The sequence below is a fragment of the Pan troglodytes genome, chromosome 19, assembly GCF_028858775.2.
Source record: "Pan troglodytes isolate AG18354 chromosome 19, NHGRI_mPanTro3-v2.0_pri, whole genome shotgun sequence".
Taxonomy (NCBI): domain Eukaryota; kingdom Metazoa; phylum Chordata; class Mammalia; order Primates; family Hominidae; genus Pan; species Pan troglodytes.
In genome coordinates, this window is record NC_072417.2 from 63,567,429 (window position 1) to 63,580,740 (window position 13,312).

The following is a 13,312-nucleotide window of genomic DNA, read 5'->3' on the forward strand; positions in this document are numbered from 1 at the left end:
ATAGGGTTGCTTTCCATTCACACCTGGGGCAGCACAGGGAACTGTGCCACAGGCCCCAAGACAGGCAGATGGAGGATGAAATACACAGGTCGCAGTCCCTGAGGCCACCTTACGTGTCCGGCCCCCAACCCTGTGCAGAAGGTCAAGGCAGAGGCGCCGAGGAGGGATGGGAGGATGCCTCCTGTGAGATGGGGTACAACTGGTGTCCCTTCTGAAGCTGACATCTGGCCTCAGCTGGGACTCTGGCGCCAGCGGGCCCGTAGGGGGCTCACCCGCGACACCCTTTGTTCTGGCTGCCTCCCCATCCCCGCGGGCCCTCTGCTCCAGCTGGCATGCCTCAAGGACGCTTCGCGCCTGCTCCTTTGGCCCCCGGCTCGCAAGTAGCGGGGCCAGCACGTGACCCGAGGGGGCAGGGGATGGATGGATCTTGACCTTGCCATCTGGCCCCTCACGGATGTGCTGCTGGCTCTCCCTCTAGGAAATCAACAAATTTTTGCGCTTCTAACATCCAGGCCCCTGAGGATGGTCGCGAGGAAGATCTGTTTCGGACTGCAGCTGGGGCCTTCGGATCCAGAGGAAACCAGGGCTATTCTTTGAGGGTGGGAGGGGGAGGGCCGCGGGGTCGGAGGGGAAGGTGGCCCCGCGCGAAGTCGCCGCCGCCGCGCCTCGCCCCGCCCCGCCCCGCCGGCGGAGACCGAATCCGCCGCACCCCATAGGCAGAGGCCACCCTCCCCGCCTCCCCGCCCGCTCCGCGCCCGCCCCGCCCCGGCTCACTTTAAAAGTTTACTCGGGCCGGGACGCAGGGCAAAGCGAGCCATGGCTGTCTACGTCGGGATGCTGCGCCTGGGGAGGCTGTGCGCCGGGAGCTCGGGGGTGCTGGGGGCCCGGGCCGCCCTCTCTCGGAGTTGGCAGGAAGCCAGGTTGCAGGGTGTCCGCTTCCTCAGGTACTGGCCCCCCGCGGGAAGAGAGGGGGCGGGGCAGTTCCCCGGGAGAGGAACTTGGAGGTCCCGGCGAGCTTCGGAAGCCCCACCTCTGGACGAGTGCACTGGGGGGAAGGTACCCGCCCCTCCCCCGCCCCCCGCCAGCACCTAGGCAATAGGAAAAGCTGGCTTGACCTGGTGGACTTGGGTGCGGGGGGGCTTTGGTTGGTGGCTGCAGTGACTTCGAGTTCTGGTCCAAGACTCTCGATTCCTTCTCCTTTATGGGCACAGAGGGCAAGGAGTGTGGGCTTTAAGGAGAATATTCCGATGGGGAGGGGCAAGGGCCAAGGCCTGGGCTGTACCCCCAGGACACTGCCTCTGAGTTGGAACCCTTTCATGGGCAAACTTGGGGATCAGCCCCAGTCTCCCCGACCCAGGCCACTAAACTTAGCAGTCTCCTGTCTCCTCATCAGCTGCTCACTAACATGGCTTTAATTCTTTGCTGCCTGCTCCTGGGCCTATTTCCTTCTGTCCTCAGTGCAAGGGGTGGGATGGAAGCTGGCAGGCAGAGGATTTCAGTTCCCAGTAGCTTCACTGCCTCTGCAGCAGCACAGTAAGTAAAGCTGCCTTCCCGGTGTGACCAGTCCTTGGGAGGACCCCGTGAGATGGCAAATGTGAAAGTGCTTGAGACACAGAGAGCAGGCTGCCACTCATGTTATCAGGGCTGTTAGCTTCAGCAGCACCACTGGGGAGCCCTGTGCACTACTGAGCCTGTCCTACCACTCAACTCGGCCAGATACGAAGTCTGTGGTCAGGACAGCACTTTCAGCAACATCAGATGGGGTGTGGGCCTGGACATGGAAAAGGGAGAAGTCAGAACAAAGCTGTGTCTCAGAGAACTAGATTTGTTTTTGTTTTTTAAAAGGCTAAGTAGGAAGAGTTGGAGGGACATGCAGACTCCTTTTTGGCTAGAACTCCAAGATCACACTTTCTGAACTTGCTGATTTCTGAATGCTAGAAAGCATGCAATGCCTTAACATCACTCTGCCTAATTTGCTGAGAAAACTAAGTGGATCAAGGCTGGTCAGTAGATGGGATTGAGATGAGGACAGTGGGGTCCTCTTCCCAGTGACCCTGGGAAGTCACTCACTACTTCCCAGGGTCTCTCTAGACAAGTTCGGCCCTCCCCTGACCCCCTAGTCTCTTAAGCCTCTCCTCTGGACTCATGGCTGCCCCCTCAGGCTGGGAGGACTCTGAGGAAAGTTACTCCCCAAAGTGTACATATTTTATCACACTAAATCAGGCCACAGGGGAGTCTCTCAGCCTACTCTGGCTCAGGAGGCTGCCCAATAGAAAACAAACAAACAAACCAATAAATAAGTAATAAATCAGGCCACATGGCAACATTTCTGACCTTTGACTTTTTTTTATCTATAAACAAAACAGTTCACTTACCTGCTACAGCCCCGGGACCTCTGAGAGCACCAAGCTTCAGAGAAATTCTTATTGCTGTGTCAGGAGGAGACTCATTTATCCAGACAGATGATTTTCTGAGTGTTTGGCCTACTTTCTTTCTGCCCCTCCCACTCCCTTGTGCCTGCACCCTTATTGTCTGACTGTGGTGGTTTTACCTGATTTCTCTCCTACTTTCCCCTTCAGAAGCCTCAGGGCTCAGGCCAGGCATGGTGGTTTATGCCTGTAATCTCAGCACTTTGGAAAGCAGAGGTGGTAGGATCACTTGAGCCCAGAAGTTCAAGGCTGCATTGAGCCATTATCATGCCACTGCACTCTAGCCTGAGCAGCAGAGCAAAACCTAGACTCAAAAAATAAAAATAAAGGCTGGGTGGGTGGCTCATGCCTGTAATCCCAGCACTTTGGGAAGCCCAGGCAGGCAGATCACTTGAAGTCAGGAGACCGGTTTGGCCAACATGGTGAAACCCCGTTTCTACTAAAAATACAAAAATCAGCCGGGTGTGGTGGCATGTGCCTGTAATACCAGCTACTAGGGTGTCTGAGGCAGGAGAATTGCTCCAACCTGGGAGGCGGTGGTTGTAGTGAGCCAAGACTGCACCACCGCACTCCAGCCTGGGTGACAGAGCGAGACTCCATGTCAAAAATAAATAAATAAAAATAAAAATAAAGGCCAAGCATGGTGGCTTATGCCTGTAATCCCAGCACTTTGGGAGGCTGAGGTGGGCGGATCACTTGAGGTCAGGAGTTAGACCAGACTGGCCAACATGGAGAAACCCCATCTCTACTAAAAATACAAAATTAGCCTGGCGTGGTGGCGCATGCCTGTAATCCCAGCCACTTGGGAGGCTGAGGCAGGAGAATTACTTGAACCTGGGAAGCGGAGGTTGCACTGAGCTGAGATTGCACCACTGCACTCCAGTCTGGGTGACAGAGAAAGACTTCATCTCAAAAAAATAAAAATAAAAATGAAAAAAGAAGCCTCAGGGCTGAAACCGTTAGCAAACATTCCTGAGAACAGATTCTGCGTCATGCTAGCGCATGCTGTGGATATAGAGGCCACAGAACTCAGTCCTCACCCTGCCAGGAACTTGCAGCCTCGTAGGAGGAGAAATAAATCAAGGTGAGCACTATTCGGTGTTGCAAGTGCCATGGTGAGGAATGCGCTTGGACTTTCGTCCTCTGTTTTCTCCGATCTGCTCACACACAGCCTGCTTTCTTGTTGCCCAACACCCAGGCCTATTACTTACCAGACCCTGGTTTTGCCTGAGAGAAAAGAGCAAGGGCTTTGAAGTTAGACTATCCTGGATGACAGCCCTCGGTCCTCTCCCTGTTGGTTGTATGACCTCGGGCATGTTATCTAACCTCTGAGCTAGTTAGTTCATTCCTTACTACCTTCTTGCTGTGTTGTTGGGCTGATGAATAAAACAAGCTTGCTCTTGTTCTCAGCCTTTCCTTTGAGGCAGGGCTGGTCCCTGGAAACCCTTGACTGGTGTCTGGGTGGGAATTCTGACTGATTTGAAAGTAGGAGAGGATCCCCTGCTTGGTGGCCTCTTTCTGGAACCCAATTATTTCTCCTAGCTGATTGCCAAGATGGTGACTTCCACCCAGCTACATGTCCAGTCCTTGGGTCTGCTGGACGTCCTCCTCTCCATTTGACGCAGGGCTGTTCAGAGTCTTTCTCTTTTTCTTTTTCTTTTTTTTTTTTTTTGAGGTGGGATTTCGCTCTTGTTGCCCCAGGCTGGAGTGCAATGGCGTGATCTCAGGTCACCGTAAACTCCGCCTCCTGGGTTCAAGCAGTTCTCCTGCCTCAGCCTCCCAAGTAGCTGGGATTACCGGTGTGCGCCACCCGCCCAGCTAATTTTGTATTTTTCGTGGAGATGGGGTTTCACCATGTTGGTCAGACTAGTCTCAAACTCCTGAACTCAAGTAATCCACCTGCCTCAGCCTCCCAAAGTGCTGGGATTACAGGCGTGAGCCACCACGCCCAGCCCAGAGTCTTTCTCCCCAGAAGGAAAGAAAAAGCTGTCCTTTGCTCTCCAGAACTCCTCACGACCAACTCCTTCCCCCTATTTATGTGCCTCCTTCCCCAAAGAAGGTGGATGGCTTAGTCTGGGGCTTCAGCGAACCTCCAAGGAAGGAATTCAAGGAGAAACCTGGGCTGAGCAGGCTTCCCCCAGACCTCCCCTAAAGCTGGCCTGGGGCTGCCTATGAGGCAGCTGCATCCAGGTTCTTGAGAACACTCAGAGCTGGGAAGGCAGAGAGATCAGTGGCTAAAGCCTCTCAGAATTAGGTGTGGTGCTCAGAGCTGGGGATCCAGTGACTTGGTGCTGATGGTAGGGACAGAGGGGTAAGGGGGCTTTGTGGACCACCCTCCATGGGGATGGCTATGATCATATAAGACTGTGGACCTAAGGGAAAAATCTGAGGCAAAAGTAATATAAGTAGAGAGTTTATATGGGCCATGTTTGCAGACTGCAACCGGGAGCATAGACTCAAGTTGCCCTGATTATATGATCTGATGAGCAGCAGTTACAAGTGGGTTTTTAAAAGAAAAGAAGGCTGGGTGCAGTGGCTCACACCTGTAATCCCGGCACTTTGGGAGGCCGAGGCAGGCAGATCACAAGGTCAGGAGTTCGAGACCAGCCTGGCCAATATGGTGAAACCCTGTCTCTACTAAAAATACAAAATTAGCTGGACATGGTGGCGGGCGCCTGTAGTTTCAGCTACTTGGGAGGCTGAGGCAGGAGAATCGCTTAAACCCGGGAGGAGAAAGTTGCAGTGAGCGGAGATTGTGCCACTGCACTCCAACCTGGGCGACAGAGTGAGACTCTGTCTCTAAATAAATAAATAAATGAAAAGAAGAGACAGTTCCTAAGTGATTTACCAAGAATGTACATTAAAATGATATAAGCTATTGATTCATTATACTTTGTTCTTTGTATCACAAATTTTGTTAACATGAAAGTAATGGGTAAAGCAGCTAGTTAGGAGCAAAATGCCTTTAAACAATTGTCCCTGGGAAGGAAGGAGCATGACTGAAGTCTCATGTCTCTCTGGGCTTGATACATTTTGCATACATCACATAGCTCAGACAGCTGCTGAGCTATTTTTCTGTTCTTGTCACCAACAATTTACACACACATGGAAAACTACAAAATGCTGTTTCTATACAAGCGCCTTGTATTAAGCCTGGAAGTGTGGGTGGTAACCATAAATAGTTACAAGAAATAGACTCTTCCCATAATTTCCAAAACATGATTTATGAATGATTTGGTAACGATATCCCTATGCATTCCACTGGGGATCCTCCAGTCTAAATGTTACAGTAGAAAATAACTATGAACTTGGCTGCTGGAATCAGTGAATGGTACACATCTGTTTTAGTTACCCTCCTCTGCTTTGAATGCTGTACATTGCTGCAGTGTACTGTGAAGCATGTAAAGGTAATAAAAAGATGAATGAGTTTGTTTTCATTGACAGCTGTTTTTCTAGAAGGAGTCTACAGGGGAAGTCCATAGACACACTGATTCAAGGCAGAAAGTTTGCAGTGCCATTAAAGATGTCAATCAAAGCAGGAGGAATCTGGTTTGTGGAAATGGGAGGGGGAGACTTCCCAAAGAGCCTGGGGTTAGAACCTGATCCCTGAAAGGTTAGGTCTGCAGTTTGAAGCCTTTGTACTTCCGTGAAATCTCACTTGTGCTTCAATCGTTGTGAACCCTGGTGCCATCATAGCTTGCTATAATCTCAAACTTCTGGGCTCAAGCATTCCTCCCATCTCAGCCTCCCAAGTAGCTAGGACTACAGGCAAGTGCCACCATACCCAGATCATTTTAAAATTTTTTGTAGAGATGGGGTTATGAAGTATTGCCCAGGTTGGTCTCAAACCCCTGCCTCAAGCCATCCTCCTGCCTTGGCCTCAAGTGCTGGGATTATAGGGGTGAGCTGCTGATCCTGGCCTCTATTTTACTTCAATCTACAGATGAAACTTTGGAGCCAGGCAGATCTGGATTCAAATGAACCACTTTCTAGCTGAGTAGTTTTTTTACTTAAGTTAAACTTGACTTTTTTTTTCTTTCTTTCTTTTTTTGGTGGAGACAAGGTCTCGCTCTGTCACCTAGGCTGAGTGCAGTGGCACGATCACAGCTCACTACAGCCTCGAACTCTTGAGTGATCCTCCTATCTCAGCCTCCCCAGTAGCTGGGACTACAGGCCTGCGTCACTACACCCAACTAATTTTTGTATTTTTTTGTAGAGATGGTGTTTTGCCGTGTTGCCCAGGCTGGTCTTGAACTCCTGAGCTTAAGTTACCTGCCTGCCTCAGCCACCTCCCAAAGTGCTGGGATTACAGGTGTGAGCCACATGCCTGGCCTTGACTTTTCTTATGTATAAATAGTGCATTGTGAGGGTTAAATAAGGTCCCATAAGAAAATGCTTAACACACAGTTTGATGCCAAGGACATGTTCAACCCATTGCATGGGTCAGTGAGCAACCTGTCCTAGTGGTGAGCTATTTTACAGGAATGCTTGTGTAATGGTGGCTTGGCCCATTCTTACAGTGACCCCAAGGCCCACAGTATAGTAACTGTGTCTGGGGAGTAGGAGGGAGAAGGTTCCAGCAGGGTAAACTACCTAAGCAAAGGTGGGGCTGCTGGAGATGGGTGGACAGGCCTGAGCTTATGCTGAAGATGGGAATAAAGCTGGTCATGCATTCAACAGGCCAACATGCAGGCTGTAATTTCATCTTCTGGGTTGGCCTTGCCATGGGAGTGTCCTAATAACGAAGGGTAGGAACAATTCTGCCAGTGCCTCTCCCTTTAGAACTAAACATGTTGTATTTCTAGCTTACAAATCGTGCTTTATAAACCTCAGTGGCATGCATGTATTCCTCCATTTGGGAGTTAGTTGACGGGAAAGCAAATCCCAGTCCTACCAGTCCTAACTTAGTGTGGCTTTAGGCAAGTTACTCAACCTCCGCAGACCTTAGTTTGTTTGTAAAATAGGCTGTTTGGACAAGATGTGCTCTACCTTTGGGAGAAGATTCTGTGATTCCTAAAGAGGCTGGAGTTTGAGCCTGATCCCTAAACCCAATAAGGCTGTGATTTGAAGTATGCAACCTTCATACGTGTGTGAAATTTCACTTGGTCTCTTATGAACCCTGAGTATGCAGCTTCCTAACCTGACATTCTGTAATTCTGTAGTCCCCTGAGCAAAAAGAAGCATCAAGTTTTGTTTTATACACACACACGCACACACACACTTAAATATGTTTTTCTTTTTTTTTTTTTTGAGACGGAGTCTCGCACTATCACCAGGCTGGAGTACAGTGGCGCGATCTGGGCTCACTGCAACCTCCGCCTCCTGGGTTCAGCAATTCTCCTGCCTCAGCCTCCCAAGTAGCTGGGATTACAGACACCTGCCACCACGCCCAGCTAATTTTTTGTATTTTTAGTGGAGATGGGGTTTCACTATGTTGGCCAGGCTGGTCTCAAACTCCTGACCTCGTGATCTGCCTGCCTTGGCCTTCCAAAATGCTGGGATTACTGGACTCAAACAATCCTACTTCCTCAGCCTCCTGAGTAGCTGGGATTACAAGCACAAACCACCATGTGCACCTGGCTACCTCAAAGGTTTTCTTCCTAGAAAACTAATATCTAGCCTTGTATGTATTTTAGTAATCCTATCAAGGGACAAGTGTCTTGACTCAGCCCCCATCCCTGATTCCTAGGCACTCTTCTCCTGGGGTCTCTGTCCAGCTATTCCAAAAGAAAACCTGCAGCATGGATGCCTCCTGACTCCAAGTATTTCAGGCTACTCTGTCGCCTGGGATGGAGTGCAGTGGCGTGATCACGGCTCACTGTAGCCTTGACCTCCCAGTCTCAGGTGATGTGCCCACCTCTGCCTCCCAAATAGCTGGGATTACAGGTGTGCACCACCATGCCTTGCTAAATTTTTTGTATTTTGTTTTGGTAGAGACAGATTTCCACTTTGTTGCCCCAGGTGGTCTCAAACTGCTGGGCTCAAGCGATCCTCCCAACTCAGCCTCCCAAAGTGCTGGGATTACAGGTGTGACCCACCGCACTGGCCCTTCTATGTCTTCTTGAGAGAGTTTTCTAAACCCAAATTATCACTTCTTATGTATTTTCTGTACATACTTACAAACACACCAGTGGTTCCATTCAAGATGCTGAAAATGGGCCAGGCACAGTGGCTCACACCTATAACTCAGCACTTTGGGAGGCTGAGGTGGGAGGATCGCTTGAGCCCAGAAGTTTGAGACCAGCCTGGGCAACATAGGGAGACCCCATCTCTACAGATAATACTTTTTACAAATTAGTTGGGTGTGGTGGCATGTGCTTGTGGTTCCAGCTTCCTGGGGGACTGAGGCAGGAGGATTGCTTGAGCCCAGGAGGTCCAGGCTGCAGTGAGCCGTGATCATGCCACCACACTCTAGCCTCAGTGACAGAGTGAGAGCATGTCTCAAATAATAATAATAATAATAATAATAACAAAACAAGATGCTGAGAATGGAAGCTTCCACCAATATAGAGTATCTTGTTCAAAATCTTTACTGGGCTGGGTGCGGTGGCTCATGCCTGCAATCCCAGCACTTTGGGAGGCTGAGGCAGGTGGATCACCTGAGGTCAAGAGTTCAAGACCAGCCTGGCCAACATGACGAAAACCCATCTCTACTAAAAATACAAAATTAGCTGGGCATGGTGGCATGCACCTGTAATCCCAGCCACTCGGGAGGCTGAGGCAGGAGAATCTCTTGAACCCAGTGGGTGGAGGTTGCAGCGATCCGAGATAGCACCACCTCATTCCAGCCTGGGCAAAAGAGCAAAACTCCGTCTCAAAAAAAAATTTTTTTTTTTTACTGTAGTCCTTACTAGTCTTTGTAGTCGTTTGTAGTTTGTTCTTTGTAGTCGGTGTTTTTCATAGGTCACACACTCCTCAGGGTGGTTATGTCGAGTGGTAGAAAGATCATGGGGCTTTATGATATAATTACATACAGTAAACTGCACAGATCTTTTTTTTTTCTTTTTTTTATTTTGAGACAGAGTTTCACTGTTGTTGCCCAGGCTGGAGTGCAATGGCGCAATCTTGGCTCATCGCAACCTCCGCCTCCCAGGTTCATGCGATTCTCCTGCCTCAGCCTCCCAAGTAGCTGGGATTACCGGCATGTGCCACCACGCCTGACTTATTTTGTATTTTTAGTAGAGATGGGATTTCTCCATGTTGGTCAAGCTGGTCTCGAACTCTCGACCTCAGGTGATTTGCCCGCCTCGGCCTCCCAAAGTGCTGGGATTACAGGCATGAGCCACCGTGCCCGGCCTGTGTCTGGCTTTTTTTGCTCAGAAGCCAAGGAGTGCTTTTGGGAGGAGCAGCTCATTAACCTTGACAAAAACTCACAAAAGTGAGTTTTACATATTAAACAGCTCAATGTTTCAGAGTTCTGTATGTATTCTAGTATTATTCCTTTGTCAGACATGTGGCTTACAAATGTTTTTCCCCACTTTGTAGCTTTTTTTCATCCTCTTAAAAGGGTCTTTTGCAGAGCAAAATTTTTTAATCCTTTTTTTTTTTTTTAATTTTTTGAGAAAGGCTTCACTCTGTCACCCTGGCTAGAGCACAGTGGTGCAACCACGGCTCAGTGCAGCCTCAATCTCCTGGGCTCAAGTGATCCTCCTGCCTCAGCCTTCCAAGTACGTAGGACTATGGGTACACGCCACAAAGCCCAGCTAATTTAAAAAATTTTTTCATAGAGATGGGATTGCACTGTGTTGCCTAGGCTGGTCTCCAACTCCTGTGCTCAAGTGATTTTCCCACGTCAGCCTCCCAAAGTGCTAAGATTACTTTACAGACGTGAGCCACTATGCCCAGCCCATACGGCAATTTAAAAAAATTTTTTTATAAAGTCTAATTTATTAAGTCTAGTTTATAAAGTCTAGTTTAGTGAGTTTTTTTTTTAGATGGGATCTCATTATGTTGCCCAGGCTGGTCTCCAACTCCTCGGTTCAAGCAATTCTCCTGCCTCAGCCTCCCAAGTAGCTGGGATTACAGGTGCATGCCACTGCACCCAGCGCTCAGTGAGTTTTTTTTTGTTGTTTGTTTGTTTTTAATGGATCATGCTTTTGGTGTCAAGCCTAATAACTTTTTGCCTAGCTCTAGATCCAGAAGATTTTATAATTTTTTTTTACACTTAAGTCTGATTCATTTTATTTTTGCTTATATAGAATGTGAGACTTAGTCAAAGTTCATTTTTGTTGTTGTTGTTGTTGTTATTTTTTATTTTTTTTATTTTTTATTTTTCGAGACGGAGTCTCGCTCTGTTGCCCAGGCTGGAGTGCAGTGGCGCGATCTCGGCTCACTGCAACCTCCGCCTACCGGGTTCACGCCATTCTCCTGCCTCAGCCTCCCGAGTAGCTGGGACTACAGGCGCCTGCCACCACGCCTGGCTAATTTTTTGTATTTTTAGTAGAGACGGGGTTTCACCGTGTTAGCTAAGTTGGTCTCGATCTCCTGACCTTGTGTTCCACCTGCCTTGGCCTCCCAAAGTGCTGGGATTACAGGCGTGAGCCACCACGCCCGGCCTGTTGTTGTTATTATTTTCCTGCGACAGAGTTTCACTCTTGTTGCCCAGGCTGGAGTGCAATGGTGCAATCTCGGATCACTGCAACCTCTGCCTTCCGATTTCAAGTAAATTTTCCTGCCTCGGCCTCCCGAGTAGCTGGGATTACAGGCATGTGCCACCACGCTCAGCTATTTTTTGTATTTTTAGTAGAGACAGGGTTTCGCCATGTTGGTTAGGCTGATCTTGAACTCCTGACCTCAGGTGATCCACCTGCCTCGGCCTCCCAAAGTGCTGGGATTACAGGTGTGAGCCACCATGCCCAGCCAGTTCTTTTTTTTTTTTTTTTTTCCTGAGGCTCTTTTTATGCTTTTAATGGCCAGCATGCATTAAAATGGCCATCAATTAAGAAAATGACCATTTAGTAGTGATCTTTTTGGGATTTTATTTGTCACAACAGCACCTTTGTCTTGAACAATAGTTGCACATTGTAACTAGTATAAATATATCACCTATTTATTCAGGTACATAAAAATTATAATTTTATTTCAGGATAAAACAGCTATTACAGGTTCAGACTCAGCAGTTCAGCATTGTCCTTCCTGCACAAGCATTGGCCATCTCTACTCCCATATCAATGACCACTGGAAGGTCAACCACTAGCCTAGTGTCTGTGCAAATTAGGCAAAGGAGCCCCCCAAGAGGATGCAGCCCCATGGCATGTGGCTTGGCGAGTGGCACATGGACTAGAAGAATGAGATCACAAAACTTTCGGTGGTGTGCAAGGGAGACGGGAAGGGAGAGCCTGCCTTTCGACTGCCATGAGCTAGGAGATATATTGGACCAATGAGCTATAACAGAAGAGTGAATATGTTGAATGAGGATTGAGGACTTAGCTATGAGTACAGCATGTGAATTTCATGGACAAGTCAGGGCTCTTGCTTATTGCATAAATGTTGGTCTTGGCTAGGCACAATGGCTTACGCCTGTAATCCCTACACTTTAGAAGGCTGGAGTGGGAGGGTTGCTTGAGGCCAGGAGTTTGAGACCAGCCTGGGCAACACAGCAAGACCCTGTCTCTACTAAATAAATAAATAAATAAATCCCAGCTGAGCGTGTGGCTCCTGCCTGTAGTCCCAGCTACTAGGAGGTTGAGACAGGAGGATCACTTGAGCCTAGAAGTTTCAGGCTGCAGTGGGCCGTGATCATGCCATTGCACTCCAGCCTGGGCAACAGAGTGAGACCCTGTCTCAAAAAAAAAAAAAGTTGGTCTTGACCTTGACCCTTTACATAACAGGTGCTGTGGGTCTCCTGCCCATGCTAGGAAGTTGCTTCATCTTTTGGATGTTGTAGACACCCTTAGTAGGAGATCATCAAGCTCCTTGTATTTTCCCTCTTAAAACTTTCATGTGAAAAAAATTTGAAACACAATTACATGGAAAAATAACAAACACCTGTGTGTCTGACAGGGAATAAAAATTTAACCTTTCTTGTTGTCAGAAAATTATAAATGAAAGAAAACACTACAGATCAAATTGAAGTTCCTTTTCTGTCCCTCCTGCAGCTGACCCCCACCAGAGAGCCACCATCATAAATTTAATATATGTTGTGCTGAAGCACATTTTATACTTTTAGCATGTCTCTGAATCCATAAATAGTACAGTTGTGCCCCAGTATCTATGGGGGGTTGGTTCCAGGACCTCCCTTGTATACCAAAATCCTTGGATGCTCAAGCCTATGATATAAAATGGTGCCATATAACCTATGTGCATCCTCCTATGTACTTTAGATAATCTCTAGACTGCTTATAATACCTAATACAGTATCTACACATCACTTCATTTGTGTGGATTCAACATAGTACTTAGTGAGCAGCAAGCTCATGATCTAAGTTATTAGTTTTACCTGCTGTATAGCAGTCCATCCTATGACTGTATCTCTAGCAGTGAAATTGCTGTGCTGAAGAGTTGACATTTTCAGCTTTTTTACGTATTGCTCTGGTGAGACTGTGCTACTGTGACCACCAGCAGCAACCAAGTTTTGCTGTTTTCCCACATCCTTGCAAATATTTAGCATTGCTGGACTTTAAAGTGTCTGCTGCTGGGCTCAGTGGCAGTTTGCTTTTCAGAACTTTGTGGAATTTTTTTTTCCAAATATTTTTCTTTTTTCTTTTCTTTTTTTTTTGGAGATGGAGTCTCACTCTGTTACCCAGGCTGGAGTACGACAGCGCGGTCTAGGCTCACTGCAACCTCCGCCTCCCAGGTTCAAGAGATGCTCCTGCCTCAGCCTCCCGAGTAGCTGGGATTATAGGCGTCTGCCACCACACCTGGCTAATTTTTGGATTTTTAGT

At 48.3% G+C, this 13,312-nt stretch overlaps 1 protein-coding gene across 1 annotated transcript in view; it reads left to right on the forward strand.

The window, feature by feature from the left end:
- Nucleotides 1-806: 806 nt before the first annotated feature.
- Nucleotides 807-13,312, forward strand: part of ACSF2 (acyl-CoA synthetase family member 2) — a 48,545-nt gene continuing 36,039 nt past the window's right edge. Inside the window, 1 exon segment of the mRNA NM_001280439.1 lies at nt 807-944. Within this exon segment, the coding sequence (NP_001267368.1) occupies nt 817-944 (128 nt within the window). The 5' untranslated portion in view covers nt 807-816.